Below are 27477 nucleotides of genomic sequence, written 5' to 3' on the forward strand. Positions count from 1 at the left end.
TCATAGTAGTGTTCAGTGTCAAACAAACAAAAAGATAAGAATGATACTGCTGTGATGTATCAGGTTTTCTCAGCACAGATGATTAACAGTGTGCTTCAAAGTGTTCTGCTGAGCTGTTGTTTCCATCTTATACACAATATTTCAACGAGCAATCTGATGAGATCAATATCATGGAGCAAATGCCAAGATTCTGGGATAGCATAATTAAGGAGTCTATAAAAATAAAGTTACCAGAAAACCTAATAAGCAGGGAAGGAACTTTCAGTTTAACAAATGATGTCAGAAAATCTAATAAACAGAGACAGCAGTTTCTATTTAACTAATGCTTGAGGGCTGGCCATCAATTTACTAAAATATTGCTGGCCATCACATCCATCTGAGTTGGAAGACACTTGGAGCATTTACCTTTCACAGTATATCAGTACCACCTTTAAAAAACTAATGTGCACAAGAGGTGTAGTGGGCATTGAAATTCGAGTTCAGCTATAATAGCAGCGTGCAACCAATAATTGTTCACAGTCTGGTTGGACTCCATGAAGAGAGAGAACACATAATAGCAAAACCTGTAGCATCTGAAGAAGACAAATGGTTCAGTTATTGACATATTGTGCATAAATTGGAAACAAACAACTCAGCAGAACATTCAAATGCACACAATTACTGATAGTGTAGATGATTATTATTTTAATGTAATTAGTTAGTTACATGTTTCATAGATCATTCTGCATGACAGATCATAATGATGTGGAACAAGTTAGTTTACATTTGCATCATAAATTAATTTGTACTTATGGTTACATTCTGAACATTTCTAATTTTTTAAAAAATATATTACAAAAAGAAAGAAAGACATACAGATGTGGGCTCTTAATTCCTACCCACCAACAAGTGAGGTGGTGGTGCAGTGATTAGCATACTGGACTCTCATTCGTGATGAGGATGATGGTTCAAACCTGTGTCCAGATATCCAGATTTAGATTTTCCGTGATATCCCTAAATTGCTCCATGCAATTACCAGGATGGTTCCTTTGAAAGAGGATGGCCAATTTCCTTCCCCATCCTTGATACAATCTGAGCTTATGCACCATCTGTAATGACCTCAATGTTGATGGGACATCAAACCCAATCTTCCTTTCTTTCTCCTATTCACTAGATCTCAGACAGTACAGGAATAGAAGTTATTCAACAGAATAGAAAGAATTGTCAAGGAGAAACTTTCACAGTTTCTTTTCAGATTTTACTTTCCTACTTGTCAGACTTTTTACACTGGTTAAGTGATTAAAAGTGATTGTTGCAGCATTTTGTGTCTCTGTTTGTGATGAAGACAAACTTAATGTGGAGTAATGAATGTCATTTTCCCTTCTGGTATTGTAATTATGTTCATTATTGTTCCTTTTGAACTATATTAGGTTATTTAGAACAAACTTCATGAGAGAGTAAATATACTGTGAAGCAATAGTCAGACTGCCCAGCTCCTTAAACAGATGTCTACAATATGATTGTGGGTGAGTACCACATATTATTCTTACAGCACATTTTTGTGCCATGAAGACTTTCTGTCTCAATGATAAGTAAACCCAGAACATCATTCCAAATGACATTACTGAATGATAATTTGCAACATATGTCGACTTATTGATTATGTAGATGATGGTAGTAAGTTTTACTATTTAAAAAGAAACATTTACAACTGGATGTTTAATTACACCTGGACTTAATGAATACTTTATTCAGGAAATATCTTGAATAAGAAGTGTGAATGCAGGGTTTTACTCTATAGGACAAAAACTCTTGTTTATTGATGATGTCTTGATAATGGGGGCAAATTGGAGGAAATCTAGTTAACTTTTAAAACACATTTGTAAGAAATGTAGATGAGATGGAATCTGACCTATAATTGTTAGGATATTTTATTATCGTAGTAGGAATTTTGCCAGATATAGAAAAAATTATACCTGTTGCAGAATATCCTGCCCCATGTAAGAGAAACCAATTGAATTTTTTTAACATTTTATGTAGCTTTTACAGAAAATTCATAAATCAACCAAGATTAAATGCATGTTGTCTAAACAACTGTGTTTTTATATGGAGCAAAGATAGTCAGGAGGCTTTTGGGAAGACTGAGAAAAAATTAAACAACCAGAATTTGTTATACATTCTTGATTTTATTTTACCATTTTGTTTACAAACTAACAGTAGTAATTTTCCACTGGGCTCAGAACTCTTTCAAGATTAAGATGCTGATGGAGAAATTATACAGTGTACAATTGAATTTGCAAGCCGAATGCTTTTTACACATGAAAAATCTTACTCGGTCACTGGTAAATGGTTGCTAGCAATATACTAGGTATTCAAAAAATTTAGGACTTATTTGCTTGGACACAAGGTAAAAGTGTATATGGATCACAAAGCCTTAAGCTATATGCAGAAGTGAAGCCATAGCTGGCTCACTTACAACAGTCTGACTATTGAATCAGACACATTAAAGGATCTGGCAATGTTGCTGCAGCTACTTTGCTGATGTTGCTGGTAGGAGGAATCACTGAAACTTTTGACCAATATGAGGAAAAATAATTCAAAATTAAGTATATGGAAGGTGTGCATGACAAAAAATTTTAGATCAATGTGCAATGAAATTAGAAGAAGTCAGAACCATGATCCAGCTAGAGACTAGTAAACAGCTATTTAGGTAAAAAGAAGTAAAGAAATTGGACAAGTATTACAAGGTATTAAGGGAACACTTTCCAGGAAACAGATGTAGATTCTTGTAACTGGAAATTAAGCTGGTCAAATGAATAAACAGAAATGTTAATTATACACATGCATGAAAGCTATAGTCCTTGCAGTATTCAGAAATATATACGAAAGCTACAGGAAAATATCAATTTTTATAATACGGTTGAAGAGGTGAGGAAAGAGTTGTCAACTTGTGTTAAGTGTCAGCAAATCAAAGTAAGTAATAGGACATGTCAGGATTAAATGCAAAACATTATTCCAGAGAACTTATTTATAGACTCCTGCCAAAATGTGAAGTTGGACATTGTTACATTTTTGTCATGGTAAATGTTTTATCTAAATTTGTTACACTGTGCCCAGGTAGAAAAGTTACAAGCAAATATATAATCTCAAAAACTGAAAAAGACCATTTTAGACAGAGCCAAGTGGTACAGTGGTTAGCACACTGTACTTGCATTCAGGAGGATGACGGTTCAAACCTGTGTCCAGCCATCCTGTTTTAGGTTTTCCGTAATTTCCCTAAATCGCTTCAGGCAAATGCCAGGATGGTTCCTTTGAAAGGGCACAGCCAATGTCCTTCCAAGTCCTTCTCTCCTCCGAAGGGAGCAATGACCTCACTGCTTGGTCCCCTCCACCAACTCAACCAACCAAGATCATTTTAGACATGTCAGCAAACTAAAAGTTATCTTATCAGGTGCTTGAATGCAGTTTTTGTCTGAAAATATGAAATCATTTGTAGAAAGATCTGTAATCAAACATCACATTTCCACCATGTAGTGTTATGTCTCCACAAAAGCATGAAGCAATTGTAAAAGAAACTACGAAAAGAGATGGGAAATAATATGAAGAAGACACAATGATAAGATCAAAACAAAGTAATTTAAAATTAGATATCATCTACTAGTAAAAACACACAAGAAGTCTCAACTATTAACTGTTGAGCTGAAAATAATTTTGGATGTACAGGGTGTTACAAAAAGGTACGGCCAAACTTTCAGGAAAAATTCCTCACACACACAAAGAAAGAAAATATGTTATGTGTACATGTGTCTGGAAACGCTTACTTTCCATGTTAGAGCTCATTTTATTACTTCTCTTCAAATCACATTAATCATGGAATGGAAACACACAGCAACAGAACGTACCAGCGTGACTTCAAACACTTTGTTACAGGAAATGTTCAAAATGTCCTCCATTAGTGAGGATACATGCATCCACCCTCCATCGCATGGAATCCCTGATGTGCTAATGCAGCCCTGGAGAATGGCGTATTGTATCACAGCCGTCCACAATAAGAGCATGAAGAGTCTCTACATTTGGTACCGGGGTTACGTAGACAAGAGCTTTCAAATGCCCCCATAAATGAAAGTCAAGAGGGTTGAGGTCAGGAGAGCGTGGAGGCCATGGAATTGGTCTGCCTCTACCAATCCATCGGTCACCAAACCTATTGTTGAGATGCGTACGATCACTTCGACTGAAATGTGCAGGAGCTCCATCGTGCATGAACCACATGTTGTGTCGTACTTGTAAAGTCACATGTTCTAGCAGCACAGGTAGAGTATCCCGTATGAAATCATGATAACGTGCTCCATTGAGCGTAGGTGGAAGAACATACTGACAAAACTAGAATGAGCTCTAACATGGAAATTAAGCATTTCCAGACACATTTCCACATAACATCTTTTCTTTATTTGTGTGTGAGGAATGTTTCCTGAAAGTTTGGCCGTACCTTTTTGTAACACCCTGTATACATTGGTCCACTCAAAATTCTAGAAAACCCGCATCTTAAAACACATCATTTGATTTATCCAAAACCTAGGAAAATTATTGGATTTAGAAATGTAACTTCACTGCAACCATATAAGAAGATGGGTTGACATGATTCACAAAAAATTGGAAATCATAAAAAAGGTTCTTAACTGGAAAAAATTACATGTTTTTTAATTAATTAAATATCGAGAAATACATTTATGAATTCTCAAATGTCTGTAAATATTATTTTTTTTTTATTCTGTCTGAAATTCATGAACTTTGATTGAAATTATATGTGGAACTCACAAAATGACATGCACACTTCGTATGCTTTGCATACACATCACCTAAGACTGTTGCAGTACTGTTTCTAAATTTGTTCTTTTCTGTCCTAAATATTCTTCTTCTATTCATAAATCTATCAATGTTAGCTCTTTCTACCCACATTAGGTCTCTAGTATCCGAAAAATAATGTAACAAATTTATGAACTTTTCTTGTATGAATTCGTTGTTGTTCACTAACTTTATCAGTGATTTAAATATGTTGGCAGTATGTTGTTTTTGAACCAACCTCCAGTATAGCCACACAATGATTTGCTGATACTTTTACCATTTTTATGATTATGATAATTCTTGCCACTGATACATTGTTCTTTGTGTGTAAACATATCTGCATCTTCAATTTTTTCATCTTTCAGTACCCAGAGTAGAATTTCAGACAATTCTTTCAGTGATAGAGTTTATTACACTATTCAAGGTGCATGACCACAACTGCCCATTGTGCCAATCTGCAATGTGATTTTATTTTGGTGCGTGGTTGGTTGAGTTGGGGGAGGGGACCAAACAGTGAGGTCATCAGTGCCATCGCATTAGGGGAGGATGGGGAAGGAGCTTGGCCATGGCCTTTCAAAGTAACCATCCCGGCATTTGCCTGAAGTGATGTAAGGAAATCACAACAAACTTAAATCGGGATAGCCAGACCTGGGCTTGAACCATCATCTTCTCAAATGTGAGCCCAGTGTTCTAATGACTGTGCAACCTTGCTACATGGTGCATGGTTGTCATTAGATGCTACCCAGTTATTATTTGAGCACTTTTCTTTTATATTTTTACCCTTTTCCTATATCACTGAGGCTATTCTTTATTTCTTCATGCAGTGAAGAGGTTTTTTTTTCTTTTTTTTCAAATGAACTTTTCCAACACTACTGGATTTTCTATCTTTCTATCCATTCATTCATTCTAAGGTATTTTTCTTTCCTTGTTGCAGAGTCTGATCAAGATTCATCTCTTGTGTTCTTACTGTTGTGTGTAAATTTTGTCTTTCAGTACATAATTAGTATAATTTCATGGTTAATCATCTTTCATGAACTAATCTTTGTAAGCAAAGGCAGAAAGTGTTAAAGAATGTGGAACAATATGTCACATACCAGAATGAGGAATATTTTTGTATACTACAATGATTTAATTCAAATCCTGATGACAAGTAGTCAAACTATTCCAACTTCATTTCCTCAGAAAAATCAATACTAACAATGTGTAATTTTTAATTTCTTGTTTGTATATTATGATTATTTCCTGAAATATTCCATTGGAAGTATCACACTGTATTTTTGTGTGTGTATATGTAGCAGGAATTTTATTGTGTTCAGGACAATATGCTGAGTTTTTCATGATTCTGAATGAATATTTCTTCCATAAGTATGTTTATCTTCAAACTATTAATCTAAAGAAGTTTACTCAAAAATCTTTAAAGGTACTACTTCTTCCCACAGTTAGGGTAACTTTATCTCTTTAAAGCTCTTTCCTAGCTGTTTTCTATGATTATCAATGTCACAAAGAACTAATTCATTGACGTTTTTGTAGCTGATAGTAGCAGAATCATAATAATGGACACTGAAGTAAGAAATGTAAATCCAATACAAGGGACATTGAAAGGATCAAGAAATACACAATAAAGATGAACTTATTGCAAAAAATATGAAGATCTACCATGTGAAAAGTAAAAAAAATCTACTTCATTAAAAAAAAGACAGAGAGAGGGAGAGTGGGAGGCCGGTGATATTGTTATGTGAAAGCAAGGTGGAAACAACATAATAAGAGAAAACAGTCACTTGTTGAAGAAACTGAGACTGAATTACAATGTGAAAGTAAAGCTACACGTGCTTTTGCAAAAACATTTGCATGCTGTCATAATTTGACAATAAATTAAATGGATAAGAGTTTAACTGTGAAGTGCAACAATAGAATTATGTGCGGTTAGGGAAAATTTAATGAACTAGAAAGATAGGCAGAATATACCACTTAAAAAGATATTACAGAATGTATAAATTACTTGGCAAACACTTTGTCTAATTGGTAGTAGATTTAATGATAAATTATAGCAGTTACCTGCTTTACTTATGGTGTATAGTGTTCATATGATTTACAGGGTGTGTTATGTATCTGAATTCTATTTGGATTTGTGAACTGCCTAGTTTAACAGCAGACATGTCAGTCTTCTTAGTTTACTATTAGTGCACAGCCTCCTGACAGTGTGCCCTATCCTGTCCATACCATATAGGACAATGTCTTCAGTGAAACTGAAGTAAATAGCATATTTCACAGTTTTCATACTGTATGTCTCCATTATTTTGATACAGCATTTTCAGTGAAAAAAGAAGAGGATGAAGATAGTTTAAAAATGTTGTATAGCAAAAGGTATTATAACTTCCAGCAGAAAGAAAAAAATTCTAAACTCTTTCATCAACACAACATTGTTCAGTAATTTAGAAATTATGTAAAAAGATATGTCTCAACAAGGTGGTAAAAGAAGTGAAATGATGAACTAATAATAACTGCATTTCAAGGAAAAAATGGCAATATGAACAGAGTGATACCATGTTTGTTTTGTATTACTTGATACAGTTTAAGTTCAATAGTTTGTGATACATATTTACTAATGATTTATTCAATACATTTGGAGCATTGCTGTCACAACACTGCCTTGTATTCAAGAGTAATCTTAACAATTGTGATTTATTTTTCATCATACCTAAACATAAAATTTTGTAGTTAAAGTTTATTATCCTATTTTTCCCTTTTTGAGTAAATGAACAACAGAAATAAACAGATGCTAGTGGCATTAATTATCTTTATTTACTGTATCATACATTTTTAGAAATACAGACTGAAGAATTTAAAATCACATGAAAGGTAAAATCTAGTAATTTATTGTGCATTAAGTAATATTCACTCTGTTAATGGAAATCAGGTAGGAAAATTCAGTAAAAAACTTCATGTCAAGAAATATATTCAAATATAATGTCAGTATCCAGAGGTTTCCATTTTAAATGAAAATTTAATTTTAAAAACTAAACTGTATTTTTGCTGCTACATTTTAATTGCCACTTTCAAACATATGTATATTACAAAGCTGTTCTGTTTAGAAAATTGCCTCAATTAAAAACTGCAATATTTCGGAAACTTCTGCCACACAAGTATAAATTATAAACAGAGTAAATGCACTCCAACTTCAGTTCTATTGTTATTTAACTGTCAGATGCACCAGTTATATATCAGTTATTCTCAACATTTTAAATGTGTGATATGACTCTCAATTCTTTCAAATACATGGGGAAGCTTGGGTGGGGAGGGGGAGGGATGGGATACTCTTGTTTGGGATGGTGGACAGTGAAGTGCTGCAGGTTAGACTAAGGCGGTGATTGGGGGGGGGGGGGGGGGGGGAGGGGAGGGGAGGAAGTAGCAGAAAAGGAGAGAAATAAAAAGACTGGGTGTGGTGGTGGAATGATGGCTGTGTAGTGGTGGAATGGGAACTGGGAAGGGAGTGGATGGGTGAGGACAAAGACTAATGAAGATTGAGGCCAGGAGGGTTACGAGAACAGAGGATGTATTGCAGGGAAATTTCCCACCTGCGCAATTCAGAAAAGCTGGTATTGGTGGGAAGGATCCATATGGCACAGGCTGTGAAGCAGCCACTGGAATGAAAGATGAAGGATATCATGTTTGGCATTGTGTTCAGCAACAGCGTGGTCTACTTGTTTCTTGCCCACAATTTGTTGATGGCCATTCATGTGGACAGACAGCTTGTTGATTGTAATGCTTGCATGGAATGCAGCACAGTGGTTGCAGCTTAGCTGGTAGACCACATGACCGGTTTCACAGTTAGCCCTGCCTTTGATGGGATAGGTGATGTTTCTGACTGGACTGGAGTAGGTGGCGTTGAGAGGATCTATGAGACAGGTCTTGCATCTAGGTCTATTACAGGGGTATGAGCCATGAGGTAACATATTGGGAGCAGGGATTGTGTAAGGAGGGATGAGTATATTGTGCAGGTTTGGTAGATGGCAGCATACCACTGTGGGAGGGATGGGAAGGATAGTGGGCAGGACATTTCTCATTTCAAGGCATGACCAGAGATGATCGAAAGCCTGGCAGAGAACCTAATTCAGTTGCTCCATTCCTGGGTGGTACTGAGCTACAAGGGGAATGATTTTCTGTGGCCAGATGATGGGACTTGGCAGGTGGTGGGAGACTGGAAAGATAAGGCATGGGAGATTTGTTTTTGTACAAGTTTGGGAAGGCTTCACTGAGACCCTTGGTATATTTCAAGAGGGACTGCTTGTCACTGCAGATGTAGCGACTATAGGTGGGTAGGCTGTACAGAAGGGAGTTCTTGGTATGGAATGGGTGATAGCTGTTGATGTGGAGGTATTGCTCATAGTTAGTAGGTTTGATATGGCTGGAGGTATTGATGTAGCAATCTTTGAGGTGGAGGTCAATGTCTAGGAAGGTGGCTTGTTGGGTTGAATAGGACCAGCTGAAAAAATGGGGGAGATGTTGTTGAGGTTCTGGAGGAATGTGGATAGGGCGTCCTCACCTTCGATCTAGACAGGAATGATGTCATGAATGAATCTGAAGCAGGTGAAGGGTCTAAGATTGTGGTTTTTTTTTGGAAGGATTCCTATATATGGCCCATGAATAGGTTGGCATAGGACGGTGCCATGTGATTGCGCCTAGCCATACCCAGCATTTCTTTGTATGTAATGCCTTCAAAGGAGAAGTAATTGTGGATGAGGATATAGCTGGTCATGGCAAATTGGAAGGAGGTTGTTGATTTGGAATCGATTGGTCATTAAGATAGGTAATGTTCAATAGCAGTAAGGCCAAGGGCATTAGGAATGTTAGTATACAGGGAGGTGGTATCAATAGTGATGAGCAGGGCACTGTGTGGTAAAGGGGCAGGAACTGTGAAGAGATGGTGGAGGAAATGGTCGGTATCTTTTATATAGGAGGGAAGGTTCTGGGTAATAGGTTGAAGATGTTGGTTTATGAGAGGAGATATTCTCTCAGTGTGGGCACAGTAAGCAGCCACAATGGGGCGTTCTGGGTGGTTACGTTTATGGAATTAAGGAAGCAGGTAGAAGGTAGGAGTGCAGGGAGTGGTAGATGTGAGTAGAGAGATGGACTCTGGGGAGAGGTTTTGGGATGGGCCTAAGGACTTTAGTAGTGACTGAAGATCCTGACGGATTACTGGAATGGGGATCACTGTGGCAAGGCTTTTAGGTGGAAGTATCTGACAGCTGGCAGAGCAAAAGTTATTAGAACTAGCCGAAATGGTTGTTTAATAGGTGAAAGGAACTGTTTGTGAAACGGTGGATTTTATAGCAGCAGTAGTGTTGAAAGCGGGAAAGGGTAAGGAGTCATTCCAATCCCGGGAGTGGAAAGACTTACCTTAGGGGGAAAAAAAGGGGTATACACTCACACACACACACACACACATATCCATCCACACGTACACAGACATGTCTGCTTGTGTCTGTGTACGCTGTGTACGTGCGGATGGATATGTGTGTGTGTGCGAGTGTATACCCATCCTTTTTTCCCCCTAAGGTAAGTCTTTCCGCTCCCGGGATTGGAATGACTCCTTACCCTCTCCCTTAAAACCCACATCCTTTCGTCTTTCCCTCTCCTTCCCTCTTTCCTGATGAGGCAACAGTTTGTTGCGAAAGCTTGAATTTCATGTGTATGTTTGTGTTTGTTTGTGTGTCTATCGACGTAGGATTAATTATATTGGTGGGAGTAATTTGGAACATAAGATGTTGCACCAACAATCAGCATGGTCTTGTAGCTATCTGTTGTGCAAGGCCAAGACAGTTGATACAGTGTGGCTCATAAGTATAGTGTGCAGTGTGGTTTGTGAGACGAGAAGAGAAACAGAGGAAAGAAGAGAAAGAAGGACACTTGGCATCTTTAGGCATGCCCCTCCAGCTGGACAGCACACTGTTGCCATGTCTCTTCCACATGACGCCCTAGAAAGCAGCATGATCACCATCCAATGCAGATCACCAACCCCACTGACTATGTTCACCTGATTCCACATTTGATTACTGCACACCTACCACAGGTTGATGATGCTCTACAGTGCCACACTCGGGACACATCAGAGGAATCTAACAGAATATGAACCAGTGTGACAGATGTCAGTTGCACAGTTCACCTCCAACTGTTAGCAATAATTACAGTTCCTATTCCCGACATGAGCTCTACACAACAATTCTGGACTTGACGACTACATCTCTGCCTACATCAACTTCATCCATCACCCAAAACGAATCAGTACCCATAATTCCTGCCTCCTCTTTATAGCCAGCCCATCATGGACAGTCACCACATAGGCTACGCCCATCAAAGTTCAAGTGGTTAATAAATTAGCAACACACATGAGTCGCACCAGCCTTTCAACATATCATCACTTTGATCAGATCAGAGTTCCTTTGGTACGCATGGCCTCCAGATGCTGGCATTTTCACCACCAACACCTCACCCCACATCTCTTTGATCATGCAATGGCATCCCTTGTGGACGCATTGAATGTTTCCCACATCAGCCACCAATATAGCATCTGTTCAGCCATACTCATTGTTAGAAATGGTTCACACATTTTAAAAATCGCCAAACATAAGTTAAAGATGGCCCTCATTCATGATTCCCTTCAACATCTATTGGTAGTGCCCATGTCAGGAATGTCAGCGAAATTGTGCTACAGATCGAAGACTGACTGTCAGAGAGATTAAAGTATAATGTAATATTTCAGGTTGCATCATGCCACAAAATCCTAACACAGCATCTTGGAATGTGTCATGTTGCCACCAAGTTCATCCCATGGCTCATGAGTCAAGACCTTTGTCTCACAATCTGTGAAGGGCTTTTGGATCACACAAATCAGAATGAGATGTTCATTAAGAGAATCATAACGGGTGATGAGATGTGGGTCTACAGTTATGATGTTGAGACTATGGTTCAATCTTCACAATGGATTGGGAAAGTTTTTCCAGAACCAGAAACAGCTCATCCAGTCAGGTCAAATGTTGAAGCCATGCTGATAGTTTTCTTTGATTTTGATGGATTAGTTCACCGTGAATTCATGCAACAGGGACAAACCTTTAATCCATGGTACTATCTTGATGTTTTGCGATGCCTGTGAGAAAATGTGAGAAGTAAACCGCCTAAAATGTGGCAAGACAATTCGTGGCAATTGCATATGACAACACATCCACACATTCATCCCTGTTGGTGCATGACTATTGCACAAAAAAGCAAAATCATTGTGCTGCCTCACCCTCCATACTCTCCAGACCTGTCCCCTGTGGACTTTTTTTCTTATTTCCAGAGTTGAAAATCCCATTCAAAGGACAAAAATTTGCAACAGTAGATGAGGTAAAAGCAATTCTGCAGATGGTGCTTCACACAATCTAGCAAGAGGAATACCAAGACTGCTTCTGGAAGTGGAGACAGCATTGGGAGCAGTATATTGGTTGTGTAGGAGAGTACTTCAGAGCAGACTATGCACAATAAGAAAAAGGTAAGAGTAGAAAAATTTTATTGACAAAGTTCTGGAATTTTTTGAACAGACCTCATTTTTTTGCAGAAAAATTTGTTCCAAAACAGGCACAGTGAAAATACTGGAAATCATGGGATTTTGACAGAGTGCTCTGATTACACTGAAAAGTATTCAAATTAATCATAAAGTAATATCTCACTGGAAATCCAGACGTACATCATGCCATGTGTGTATCACCAAATGAGATTAAATGCACTTATCACACTCATGTTAAATGAAACTTGAAAGAAGATTCCTTGCATGGATTTTCATGCAGCTCAAATAGTGACACTGTCATCACATTAGTATGAAGACATTTCTCAGTGATGTATTGATGAGACTGATGTTATCCTCAACTACATAGTTTAAATTACAATTACAAATGTTACTGCATTGTCTAGCATCCAATAATCATTGCAGAGCTGTTGCTGTCAAGATCTTATTGAAGAAAATCTGGATTACATGCAACATAACTGAGATCTGCACATGGCTAATGATTATAAGTTACTTGGTATTCATTGTTCAGGGAGATCTTTTCTGGAAAACCTGACTTCTAAGTGCTGCACTGGATAATACTTAAGTCTTCTTCTATTTCTGAACTCAATATCTCACTCATTATGGAGGGATTCTTACTCAAATTCTTTAAGACAAACAAATGGGAAGACCACTCATCGAATACTAGAAGCATTAAGTTGTTGGCAAGCATACAAAAAAAGACTGAAAATTTTGCTGGCTTTTGGTGAATATTTTAATGATATAAAAGTACTCATACATATGCACACACATATGCATATGAATGTGTACTCTAGTTTGTTAAAGGATTCATCTGAAAGTCAGTAAAGTTTTCATTCCCTTCTGTGTGCCTGTTGATGACTACACAGCCCTTCAGTGAGTGGTTTTCTTCAATTCTAAATGTTTACACCCTGCCAGAAATATCATTACCATATTTACATGGAAAGTTGTGGTACACAAGATGGAAAACACATGTGATCACCCTAGTCTTCACATCAGCTGAGACTGTATGTAGAGGCCTGGCTGCACTCCACCACCCAGAGACAGTTTCCATGTGTGTGTGAGTTCTACTTTTGCGAATGTATATGTGTTGTCTCCTTTGGAAGAAGGACTCTGCCTGAAAGCTCAAATATTCCAGTATTCTTTTTCATTGTGCCTGTGTTCAACTCAGTGCCTCTTGTATGTAGTGAGTAGCAATCTATTGTTTCCATAGAGCTGAATTTGTGTGGAACTCCAGAATTAGAAACTATGGATCTAAGAAGTATGATTTGTGGCTGAGGCAGGTACAACCACAAAATGTCCATGAACTATTCTTATGAAAAATAATAGGTGGCACTCATACACCATAGAATCATAGGTGGTGATGGGCTTAAGGAAAGTGCAGATAATCATTGGAAGTGGTCAAACTTGAATTTATTTTGAAACTTCTCATATAAATGAACCTCTCCCTTCTCCCTCTTTCACATGCGCATGCATGCGCGTGCGCACACACACACACACACACACACACACACACACACACACACACACACACACACACACACACACACACAAATATACTCAAACCAAAGGAGCATTTGATGCTACATGGAACTAATAACTAAATGAATCATAAGGTATCCTCAGAGATTTTGTTACACATTATTTGGATCTTGCTGATAAGGAATATGACTGTGAGTTACTTGTAGAAGAGATTAAAAGGTACTAACCATGAATAATGAATAAAAAGTAATTATGCACATATGAGATATAACTATTTGCATCTATATCTTATCTAGAGTATATATACCTATGGTTGGTACTGCAGTGGCTGATGGACGAGGTGGTTCAGGACCATCATAACTTTTCTTTAAGTCATCAAGATCTCCCAGGAACTGTATGAATGGACTGCAGAAACAGAGTAAAACAATGATGTTGAAGGAAATTGAAGGACTGGTTAAAATTAGTAACTAGAAGATAAGTTGCAAACATAATTTCAGATTCTCAAGCATATTATTTAGACACACACAGAGATAATCAAAATTAAAATCAAAATCTCTTCCTACTGAATAGAATGAATACACTACGACATAATGTCAATGAACATGAAAATTCAAATACAATAAATTAATAGGCCCTGTTTGTAGGGCTACATGAATACAGTTGTCAATATGCAGTCAAAATTGTATGGGAAGCTTAATAAAAATCATTAAACAAACAATGGAAAGTTCAAGATGGAACAATAACAATATTAGGAAAAGGATCGATTGCTACTCACCACATTGAGAAGGTGATGAGTTGCAGGTAGGCACAATGAAAATACTTCTAAGCATTTAAGCTCTCAAACAAAAAGTTATTCTTCCAAAATAAAAATTGCACTCATATGCACACATTCATGCAAGCAAAATTCACATGTACAGAGCTACTGTGTCCATCCACTGGGGATTGACCGCAAACTGCAACTGCATCTAACAGCTGCAGCAATCTGTGGTGGGCGGTGGGGTAAGGAGGGGCAGGGTCGAGAGTGGGAGGGGTAGCAAGGTAGGTGTGAGGGGAAGATGATGTACTGTTTGTGGGAGCATGCACAGACATAGTGGTGACAGGATGGGCTGCTAGATGTAGAGTTGGAAGGCTGTATTGGGTGGAGGGCAGGGAGATAATAGGAACAGGGACATAGAGAGTGGAAAGACTGTAGGAGCATCTTGGAATGTATACTGCTGGAGTTGGAGTAGGGAAAGGGATAGATAAGGGAGGACAGGGTCTAGCAAAAGTTGAGACCATGGGGGTTTGAGAAATGAAGACTATGTTGTAGGTAGAGATCCCACCAGAGCAATTCAGAAAAGCTGTTGTCAGTAGGAAGGCTCCAGATGGTGCAAGCTGTGAAGCAGTAACTGAAATGTAGTACATTGTGTTGGGCAACTGGGTGGTCCATCAGTCTCTTGGCCACCATTCATGAGAACAGACAGCTTGTTAGTTGTCACACCCATTTAGAAAGCAGCACAGTGGTTGCAGCTTAGTTTGTAGAGCACGTAACTGGTTTCTCAGGTAGTGCCCCCTCTGATGGAATAGGAGATGTCTATGACCGGGCTGGAGTAGATGGTGGTAGGATGATGTATGTGCAGCTCATGCATCTAGGTATATTGCAGGAATGTGAGCTATGAAGCAAGTGTTGGGGGGCAGGGGTGGAGTACAGATGGAGAAAGACATTGCATAGGTTTGTTGGACAGCAGAATATTACAGTGGGAGGGGTGGGGATGATAAAGGGTAGGATATACCTAATTCCAGAGCATGATGAGAGGTAGTCAAAGTCCTGGTGAAGAATGTAATTCAGAAGCTTCAGTGCTGGGTTGTACTAAGTCACAAAAGGACTACTTCTCTGTGACAAGACAATGAGTATGCAAAAGGTGTTAGGTGAGTGGGGAGAGAAGGCATGAGAGTTCTATTTCTGCACAGAATAATTTCAGCCTTTGAAGGCCTCAGTGAGATCTGTGGAATATTTACAGAGGGGCTGTCATTCACTACAGGTGTAACAACCATAGGTGGTTAGGCTGCATGAAAGGGACTTCTTGATATGAAGGGCAGAAGCTGACGTCTTGATATGAAGGGCAGAAGCTGACAAAGTGGAGGTATTGTTGGTTCTTGGTAGGTTTGATGTCAATGGAGGCACTGATGTAGTGATCTTTCAGGTGGAGGTCAACATCAATGAAGGTGGCTTGTTGGGCTGAGGAAGACCAGGTGCAGTGAATGGGTGAGAAGCATTGAGATTCTGCCGGGATGTGGATAGGGAGTCCTCATCCTTGGCCCTTATCACAAAATTATCATCAATAAATCTGAACTGGGTGAGGAATCTGGCATTCTGGTTGGAAAGGAAGGATCTCTGTAGATGGTCCATGAGTACGTTAGCAAAGAATGGTATTATGCAGGTGCCCATTGCTGCATCATTGATTTGTTTGCAAGTGGTGCCTAAAAAGGAGATACAATTGTGAGTGAAGAGCAAGGAGGTTGTAGGTATGCAGTAAGTTGGACATTGGGAAAGGTAGTATAGAATAGTGGAAAGGCCATGGACGTAGGGGATTATGTGGAATGCTAGGTGGCATTAACAGTGATGAGCATGGCACCAGTGGTAAAGGAACAGGAATTGTAGAGAGTCAGTGGTGGAAATGTTTGATGTCTTTTATATAGGAGGGTAGGTTACAAGAGAAGAGCACAGGAAAAGAATGTTCTTTACCCACATTATCAAACTGCTCACATTAAATTTAATATACATTGATTCCTAAAATATTTAAAGTTCAGTTTTATTGGCATATTATTTAAAGTAATGTCATGCACAATAAGGGAAGAACATGGTATCTGTATACAGCACAATAGAAAATATTCCCTGTAAAACTATTTTTTGTTAAACATTATGTGTTAGATTATTTTGCCATGAAAAACAATGTTTAAACAATGAAGATAATGTGCATTTTCAACTTCTCGTGGCATAATAAATAATCCATTAAATTTCAGCAGCATATTGTCCGGCCATCCTCAGAGTGAGTCACTTGTGACTCACTCTGAGGATGGCCGGACGACATGCGGCCAAAATATCAGTGGAGGAAATTTTATTTGTGCAGCTGCATGCCCGAAATTTAATGGATTAATGAAGATACTTCTTGGTAATCAGTTTTTCTTTACTATTTGAACTTCATGTGATCAAGTGGAGGTCAGAATAGAATACAATGTCACTTCATCCCAACATGTACTTCTTAACCAAGTGAAGAAGGTTTGTTTAATGCATTCTAGCTTTTTGTCTGCAGTATTCCTTCAACACCTGGAGGTACCAACACTTTTCTTTTGATGTTGCCAGAGGATCCGCAATGAAAAATTATTATTATTACTATTATATAAATTTATTGTAAAATAATATTATATTATATTTTTATATTTTAACCCTTCAATGTGAAACTCTCACCACCTATAAAATCCAAGCTCCATTATCAATTTCTTGATGGTGAATTCGGATGGGGTGTTTTTTGTGATGACTGGTTCTCTGATGGATGTTGTTGAGGAAGGACATTTCCACAAATACTTGTTCTTTAGAAATGACCACCAATTTTGTTTCATATCTTGATAGACCACTAAAACATCAAAAGGCTTAAGAATACATCTAACTTCAGCCATGCCTTACACCCTGTCCATTGGAACTTACAATGTTGCTTATGTGTTAATCAGTCCTATATTCTTATCACACTCCACAACAGTGCGTTTGCAGTCTCCAGAAGTTTCAGTTCACTCATAAGATCATTAAGATATCTGGGTACAGTGTATTCTTGTTGTAACCTGAACACAAATCACAAAAAACTTCAAGATGTTTGACTTTTTTGTACAATAATTCTACCACAAAGTGTTTTTAAAAAGGAAACAATTTTATTGGTCCCATTTCTTCCAATATCTGTAATGTGAGTGTAGAACACTGAAGTTGCATTTGAAAGCTGATGAATATTGAAAGAGTAAACAAAAAATGCCTTTTTTAATACATGTCATTAGTACTTATGTTTGGTGAGAACACGTTTTTGGTAGTTGCTGCAGAGTGATTCTGTTTCATTGGACTTTTGGCTTCTGAAATGAGGATTCCTCTTTCTGGAATAATGTTTTTCAGCTTTGACTTTGAGTACTTTTTGGTCAATGGTAATCTTCTTAATTTCTTTTAGGACTAGTTTCTTCATATCATCATCTAAATTTTCATATAACATTACATTCAACACCTTAATCTCAGCAGTGCACTTACTACAAGTTCAGCATGTATCATTCTTTGGCTACCCAAAAAGCTATGTTGAATTTGGTGTTGAATGCTGACCTGTGCATTTAATATGAAATGTCAAAATTTGAGTATTTTTCCTGGAACTTTTCATGCAACTTTTTCACCTAAAGTTCCTCTGGGAGGTACAACTTCTTGGTCTATCCTTAAATGACTGGCTGTGATCATAAACTGCCATTCCTACTCCTTCCTCAATTTTCCGTGGCCCACTCCCATTCTTGCCCCTTCCATCATGAGGAGACATGCCCAGCTTCAAAAATTTAACTATCACCTTGTTACTCCATGTACTGCCATAAAGGCTTTTCTGCATACAGTTATTTTGTGTATAATGTCACCTTTCATGCTAACTCTAGTTGAAATCACACTCTTGAAGCCATGCTTCATCTTCATTCTTCCTTGATTGTCTTTTGTGAAGCGGAAGTAATGTAATGAGGCTTGTCAGATACAATGATTGTTCATTCCAGTCTACTGTATCACTAAATTTTCATATAACATTCATGTGACTGAACTCTTACTTTCTTCATGACTGTACTCATTCACTCTCTTACTTCCCTTTTCCTAACACTGTTAGAATCTGAAGGTTTATGTGTTTCATCCTCAGATGAAATACTCATCATTCAATATGAACAATAACTCTCGAAACTAAAATGAATTACTTACAACATCTGCATTACTAAACAGAATGTCTTGCTCTAAAGTAATGGTTTTCTCTAGTACTAACAGTGCACAATAAAGGAAAATTCTCCATTTCTTCCTTTGACATTGTTTGCCTAAGCACAAGAAATACAAAACTTAACACACAACATTGGGCAAAGCAAATTTGTTCCCTATAGCGAGAGCTGTTAGCATCTTCTTTCTCTGCATGCCTAATCTAAAGTTAGTAATAGAATATGGGCTGTTCATGTTAGCACATTGTTCAATAAACAGTATTAAACAACGCAGAATCCTACATCTCATGGTACACATAACTCAGTTTTGAAAAAAATGAGTAAAAGCATGTTTTTTTCCTGTACTCTTCAAGCAATAAGTTGGTCATGTTGGTCCACTAGAACAGAGATTCTCTCAGTGGGGGCACAGTAACCTGACACAATTAGGCATCCTGGGTTGTCAGGTTTAAGGACTTTAGGAAACATCTAAAAGGTAAGAATGTGGGGGGAGGTGGGGATGAGGAAAGAGATAGACTCAGGGGATAGGTTCTTGGTTGGACCAAAGGATTTGAGGAGAGACTGGAGATCTGCTGAATTTCTAGAATAGGGTTGCTGCAGCAGGGTTTATAGGTGGACATATCAGAGAGCTCATGGAGTCCCTTAAAAGGGTAATCCCTGCTGTTCCTAAGCACAATGGTAGAGTCTGTTGGTAAGTAGGATTATAAGATCAGATCACTTTTTAGGAGGTGGAGTGTGATTCTTTCTAGGGATTTTATGTTGGTTTCCATGTCGTCAAATTTGGGAACTGATGGTGAAGGAAGGTTTGAGATTAAGAAATTCTGGATTGTTAACAGGGAGTGATTTTTGGTCAGCAGTGGTGGATCACAGAGGTTCACAGTCAGGCCCCAATGGCCAGAGACAATAGCCATGTGTGAGTGAATTGTACTTGCATGAATGTATGTTCCATTTTCTGAAGAAGGACTTTTGTATGAAAGCTTAAATGTTTAGTAGTCTTTCCATCATGCCTGTATGCAACTCACTACCTCCTCTATGTGGTCAGTATATATAATTAAAATTTCAAAAACATATTTAAATGTTTACAACTGCATATCTAGAAAAAGTCTGTGATCTTAAATAGGTTATAATGTGCAGTGGAAGATCCTACTATGAAAAGAAGTAACGGATTATGAGCAACTTACATTTTTGTCAACTCCATCCAGAGTTTTCAAATTCCTTAAAAGATGTGTGATTTAAATAACTTTGACTGTGCTCACTAACTCTTGTTTTAGATGAATACAGCAATTAATTGTATCACCATGTTCCTTACACTTTCTATTGTCAGGTCTAATAGTCGCCCTCATATATATCTTAGGCAACACATTGCCATGGAATATTGTATAACTTGTGTTTGAAAGCTTACAACATTTTTAAGATTAAAGAAAGAGGATATTTGATTTTCAATGTTTCAAGAAGAGAGAATATTGTCAAACACAGAGAATTTTCAAAAAAGAAGAAAAAATTAATGTTTAATTTAGAAGTAGTGAAGAATCAAGAAATATATATTCTAAAATAACTTACATAAACTCATTTGTTTATGTGAGGAAGAAATAATAATTGAAGAACTGAAACAATAAAGTTTATGGAGGAAATATGTTTCTAACTGCATCTCAAGCCCCAAATTTTAACATAGAATTTCAAAAGAATTTAAAACCTAAGCCAAACTCTAGACAGACTAAACATTTTAGGGTAGCTCATATTAAAACAGAGAGGAAGCTGAGGCAATATTTTATTTTGCAGTGAACTGAAAAATGTTACAGTGAATCCATTCTGCAAAAAAATAAGTAACCTCCTTCTAGGGACTCATCTCTATTTTGCAATTATCTTGTAAAGAGCAGGTTTTACTATTATAGTTAGAGCAAAAGGGCCAAGTAGAAGACAATGAAAGGTCATGAGTACCTTCATTCCCAGAACATAAACTAATTAACTATTTGGATGATATTTCTTATGATGAAAGGATTCATGTTTAGTACATGCATAATGGTGTGTAGTCATACTGTCAACTGGCTGTTCAGGAATACATAACTCGAATCTTCATTAATATGTATATCAGTCATGGCTCAACTGATACCATGGCTTCCCAGGTCCTGTATTGTAAATACTTTTATTTTATTTTTGGTGTGAGGATGTGTATTCCAGATCTGTTGATAGAATAATGTAAAAGGGTAGATAAAAAAACTACTCACCAAGTGGCAGTAGGAGAACACACACACAAAAGGATTTAACTTTTACAAGCTTTTGGAACCAGTGGCTCCTTCGTCTGGCAAAAGAGTTTAAGGGGAAGGAAGAGGGGTGAAGAAAAAGGATTGGAGTGATTTATGGAAAGGGATACAGTTCAGAAAAGTCACCCAGAACCCCAGGTTAGGGGAGACTTATCAGACAGAATGAGAAGGAAAGACTTATCGGACAGAATGAGAAGGAAAGACTGATTATAGGGGAGTCCTGCTGCCACTTCGTGAGTAGATTTTTTATCTATCCACTTATATTAGATCTGTTGATAGTTTTGACTAACTCAGGGAATGCATATTATGTAGCTGCCAGAATTGTTAAGAATATTTATTAACAACAAGGTAAATACAGCATTCGCCAATCTTTACACTGTGAATACTGTCACAGCAAAGAAGAAACTGCCTGTTGTGCTCTATACACTCATTGCTGAGAACACTCACAACATTTTCAATACTCTTGATATAAATGTAACACATTCAAACATGCCTCTTTACATTTGTATCACAATCCAATTAGAATAACAAAGCTTAATTAATTACATCCAACATTTCTCGAAATTTTATGAATTTATCATTGCTCAGAGATTTGGTAAAAATTCCTGCTACACTGTTTTCTGAATCTGCTTTACAAATTTCTATAACTCCATTCATATAATATTCATTCACAAAATAGTGTACTTCAATGTGCGTTGAATTTTTAGTATGCATGCATGCATGAATGATGCAAGAATAGTCCTAATCTATGCATCTCTGAAAGAACAGGCACAGTAGTAACAACAGCCATCAGAAATACAGGACAACTATTCAAAATTATGAAGAGACACCACCATCAGCTATATACTGGAATGGAAACAATAAAAATTTGTTCTGAACCAGGACTCAAACCCAGATTACTCACTTTATGCAAGTAGTTACCTTAACCACTTTGGCTATCCATGCACAAATCATGGTCAGACCCAAACTTCCATATCTCATTGTCCACATGTCACAACCTGCACTCATATATTACATATATTCCTATCTGGGAAAGACATATTTATTGAGAGTTGAGAGCCTGGTATTGGCGTATAAATGAAATAACAATAACTGTGTTACTAAGAAATATGATGCATCATACTTCTTAATAACAAAGGCACTGCTGTTTTGCACAGCAGAATGGTATCAGTGAAGAGGCCAGATAAACCAATGGTTCCTGAAGAGGTTAAGCAGTCTTTTCAGCAGCTAATGGGGCAACAGTCTGGATGATTGACTGATTGGAACTTTTGACATTAGCCATCATGGCCTTGTTGAAAGTATGTGAAAGACTACAGCCACTATTTTTCCTGAAGACATGAAGATCAATTCTGTAGTGTATTGATAATGGTATACCCTACAGCAAAATATTCTACAGGTACAATATTCCCCCCTCTCAGATCTCCAGGCAGAGACTACTCATGAGAATATTATCATCATGAAAGACAAAATTGGCATTCTAGTGGTCAAAGTGTGGAACATTAGATCCTTTAATTAGGTAGATAGGTAATAGAATTGAAAAAGGGAAATGGATAGTTGGAGTTATAGTGGAATCAGTGGAACGCTGTCACAGGAGGTATAGGACTTCCATTCTAGTGACTATCAATACACGGTTACCACAATAAAATGAAATATGGATAATGCAGGAATAGACCTAATTTATATTAATAATATAAATGTAAAATCATTATATCTGACTGTATGAACTCACCAATCTCCAAGACTACTAGATGAATTTTCATGGGGCTTTCACAGATAACAAGTATATCTTGGGGCAACATGTATGCTTTATTTCTTCAAAATAAGATCATGGAAAAAAGATATAATTTAAAGTGTAATTTAAAATTTTATCTTGGGTCTGTCTCTTTGAACACACTAATTTCCAAAATTACTTGAAAGATTTTCATGAGATTTACACAGTAACTTGAGCAACCCTTGGTGCAATGAATATGCTTTATTTCATCAAAACTGGAACACGGAAAAAGCAAATCTTAATTTAAAATTTCATTTAAAAATTTATCCTCAGGTTTTGTAGTAGTTCAGATGTTTAATTGTCACAAATAGTTCATTCAATAACCAATAGATGGTGCTGTTAGTTTTATAGTACACCAACAAACCAATATAAGGTACTATTAGTTTGTTAACTCAGTCACAGATGTATTTTCAGAAGTTTATGTCAGTGACAAAATTAAGTGACACAATCTTATCTTTATGAATACAAACTAACATTAAGTTTACTTGGCTATGGTACACGCATTTGCTGATTTTGCTATATGTATGAGGGGGTACCCAAAAGAAACCAGAATTATATTCTATAAGCTATATATTTTCAGACTGTTTAGAAAACAACCTTATCCATTACAAGTAATACATTTGTTCCACTGATGCTTCCACTGTTTGAAACATTTTTGTAGTCATCTTTAGAAATGGCTGATAGCTCCTCCCACATTTTTCCCTTTACTTCTTCAATGTTGTCAAATCGGTCTCTTTTCATGCACCTTTTCATGCATGAAAATAAGAAAAGTCACATGGAACCAGATTAAATGATTAAGGTGCATGGAGCAGCAGAACCATGACATTTTTAGCCAAAAACTCCTAACAGAGATAGTTATGTGTGCAGGTGCATTGTTGTGGTGGAAGAAACAGTTTCCTGTCTGCCACAAATCGGGTCTTTTTTGACAAACACTGTTGCGCAATCATCTTAAAACCTAAATATAAAAGGTTTGACTGACCATCTGACCTGGAGGAACAAACTCTGAGTGAACTATGCACTTTGTGTCAAAAATGAATATCAGCACTGTTTTGATGTTTGGTTTGACTTTAGGACATTTTCTTGGATGGGGTGGTGACGATGTCTTCCATTGGCTTGACTCATCACCAGTAATGACCTTTGACAAAAAAATTGACTCAGTTTCAAGCTATTGTTTCAAAGCACAACATGTCTCAACTCAATGTTCCTCTTGATTGTCACACAGAACCTGATGAACAAACTTGGCAGCAACCCTTTTCATTCGCAAATCTTCCAATAAAATTCGCTGAACTGAGCTCCAAGACAACACACTTATCTCAACAGCTGATCAGTTGTCTGTCGATGGTCTATGAGCACAAGCTCTTAAATTTTTTCACTGTTATTGACAATTTGGGCAGTTGATGGACATCCAGATTGAGGTTTGTCATCAACTGACATGTTGCCATTTTTAAATTGAGCAAACCACTCATAAACTTGCATTTTTCCCTTAGCGTCATCTTGGTAAGCTGTTTTCAACATTAAAACAGTTTCAGCAGTATTTCTACCAAGCAAAAAACAAAATTTCACAGTTGCATGTTGTTTGCTTAAACTTGCCATCGTAAAAAACAAAACAAGAACAAAACAGCACTAGCAAAAACAATCACTGTGGATGAACAGAATAAGCCAGGTCAACAACACAGACAAAACTGAACTGGCATTGAGTTGAACTGTACACACCAGTGGCAGAAGTGCGTTCTACAGAAGCTCCACCTAAGACAATGTCATTCCAGTTTTTTGGGTACCCTCTTAAACTTAATGACATTGCTTTGCTTCTTTCCATAGGTTTTTTTTATATTAATTGCTAGGAATAACAAATTTATTAAGTTCGCTTTGTGATTTGTGTGCCTACTCATTACATTTTGATTTCATTTTGTTTATGCATACAAATGCCTAGGAAATGGTTCGGTCTCTCTGAATACACCAGAACAGCAAAAAGGCTAAGGATTATGTGGTCTCAAGAATTGAATGAATATCATGAGGCAAAAATTGCTGCAGCTTGAGAACATCAACATGAAGCAAGACTTGCTATAGTTTGAGATCATCAGGCTTTAATCCTCTCTTTGGAATCTCCTTTGAAAAGCAACTGTTCAAGAGCATCATGCATTTAACTTGCTCTGAAGAACCCTTCATCCACAGACACTTCAAGTTACTTCTCTCCATCATAACACCATACAAGGAGAAATTTTGACAGGAAATGTCACAGATGAGCAAGGTTTTATACCCTGAATCCCTCTCATTCCTAACATTTTACCATTTCACTTTAAACATGTACAATTATTAGTGGGCTTGTATTATGTCATGACCATGAAGAAGCGCAGGGCAAGACAATATGTGTTGCAGTAGTCGACTTTAGTGTCAGTTGCTCTTTGCACAGCCAGCTGTACATGGCTCTCTCCTTCATGTCCCCAACCAATTTAAATATTGTATACAAAGAAACTTTTTAAGTCAAGTACAAAGCTATGAGCACAGCTATAAAGAAATAGCCAGGCAATGCCAGGTTTCTCAACTAGTAATGAATAAGAAAATAAGAATGCAGGTAAGCAACTATGAATAGCATACTGAATGTATCACCATAGCCAAGATAGGCATGAAGCCAACATACATGAAGCAGCATAAGTTTATATGCCAAATAAATCCACAGATGAAGAAGAGGAGAAAAGAAAGTTTGATGAGATAAAACAAATTATACAAGTTGTTAAGGGAGATGAAAATTTAATAGTGAAGGGTGACTGAAATCCAATAACAGGAGAAGGAAGAGGAGGAAAAGTAGTGAGACAACCTAGACTGTGAGAAAAAAAATGAAGGGTGCCTAAACAAGGGGACTGACAAAACGTGAAAAATGACAAAGCAGGTATGGCTATAGATCTAATTCAAGGCTGTAGGGTGATTAATGGAAAATACAGATACCACTTGTAGGAAAATTAAAAGAGACCTTTGGAGAAAAGAGAATCACCTATATGAACATCAAGAACTCAGATGGTAAGCCAGTACTAAGCAAAGAAGAAACAGCTGAAATGTGAAAGGAATAGAAGGGCTACACAATGAAAATTAATTTCAAGACAATATTATAGAAAGCAATGAGGTGATAGATTAATATGAGATGGAAGATATGATGCTGTGAGAGAAATTTGTCAGAGCACTAAAAGATCTAAGTGGAAACAAGATCTCTGGAGTAGATGGCATTACCTCAGAATTATTAGGGTCCTTGGGAGAGACAGCTGTGACAATACTATTCCATTGGTGTGCAAGATATGGGGGAGATAACTACAGAGTTCAGGAAGAATATAATATTACCAATTCCAAGGAAGATAGGTGCTGACAACAGTGAATGAGGAGGTACTAAATCAAACTGGTGAATAAGTAGTGTATGGCACAACTTGTTTAAAAGAAGGGATCAGTTGATAGCACATACCCTGATGTGCCAAGGAAAAGACAGATCGGTAATGGAGGGAAGAGTGGAGGGCAGAAAATGTAGAGGGAGGTCCTAGACATGAATACAGTAAGTGGGTTCAAATGGATGTACGTTGCAGTAGGTTTATAGAGGTTTAGAGGCTTGCAGAGGATAGACTAGTGGGAACAGCTATTTCTAACCAGTGTTTGAACTGAAGACCACAACAATCCTATAAATTACAAAATACCTCTGATTCATAGTATTGTGCCAGCTGTACCACAGAAATATGTGAACAACTGAAATGCTGTTACAGTCAGCAAAGGTATGTGTCACCCAGCATCCTCTGATGAGCAAATTTACATTTAGGTCAAATTCTGACAGTGGTGTGGTGTGCATAAGAGTGAAGGAAAAAAACAGTGTGAGCTGGGCAACTATGCCATGCAGATCCCTATTCCACAGTCTGATTCTACAAGTCACAGACTACAAGGGTTGAGTTTAATATGAGCTTCCCACTGACACTTACCAAATTTTTTTAGGTCCCATCCATTCATTTCACATTCATTTAGTCAAGTCTGCAAAGTACATGGTGTCCTGTGGATTGAGCAGAAAGTTTATTTCATTTTGGACACCTGTGATAACGTGATTGGACAATGTACTCATGTCACTGAAGAGTGATTTCTCACCAGGATAAGTGCTTAAGTGGAACTATTGGCAACACCATTTACAGTGATCAGCAGTTAATATAGGTTACAAATGGATTTAATTTGTAAGTTGTTTCTTTACTCATTGGTGTAGAATAAAGATATTAATGGCAAACATGTATTTTATCAATTCTCATCACTGTGCTGTCACCGTAGCCTCTCCCTTAGCATAGTTCATCGATGTAGCAGTAAAGCCAGCTCACTGCATGACTAACATGTATGCAGCACTATATACATGTTTTTACTTCAGTATATTTATAGTTTCTAAGCAACAAATTTTTCTACATTGAAGGGACCACACGTGTTTGAAATACATCATGGTAAAATAAAAAGAATAGATTTTATCTTGTATAATTTTCATTCAAAATACAGAAATGTGAGTGAGACTATATTGAAAAAAAAATGCTAGTGGAAAGATAATTATGACAAACAAAAAATAAAAAATTTGAAAAACTAATGAAAAATCTTATTTTAATAGATATTATGAAGTCAACTAA

At 37.3% G+C, this 27477-nt stretch overlaps 1 protein-coding gene across 1 annotated transcript in view; it reads right to left on the minus strand.

Moving 5' to 3' along the window:
• The window catches only part of LOC124793088 (cGMP-dependent protein kinase, isozyme 1-like), a 405887-nt gene that overhangs the window by 144474 nt on the left and 233936 nt on the right, over positions 1-27477 (minus strand). The window contains exon 9 of the mRNA XM_047257993.1: positions 14169-14266. Within this exon, the coding sequence (XP_047113949.1) occupies positions 14169-14266 (98 nt within the window). The remainder of the gene's footprint in view (positions 1-14168; positions 14267-27477) is intronic.

Source organism: Schistocerca piceifrons, chromosome 1 (assembly GCF_021461385.2).
Source record: "Schistocerca piceifrons isolate TAMUIC-IGC-003096 chromosome 1, iqSchPice1.1, whole genome shotgun sequence".
NCBI classification, from domain to species: domain Eukaryota; kingdom Metazoa; phylum Arthropoda; class Insecta; order Orthoptera; family Acrididae; genus Schistocerca; species Schistocerca piceifrons.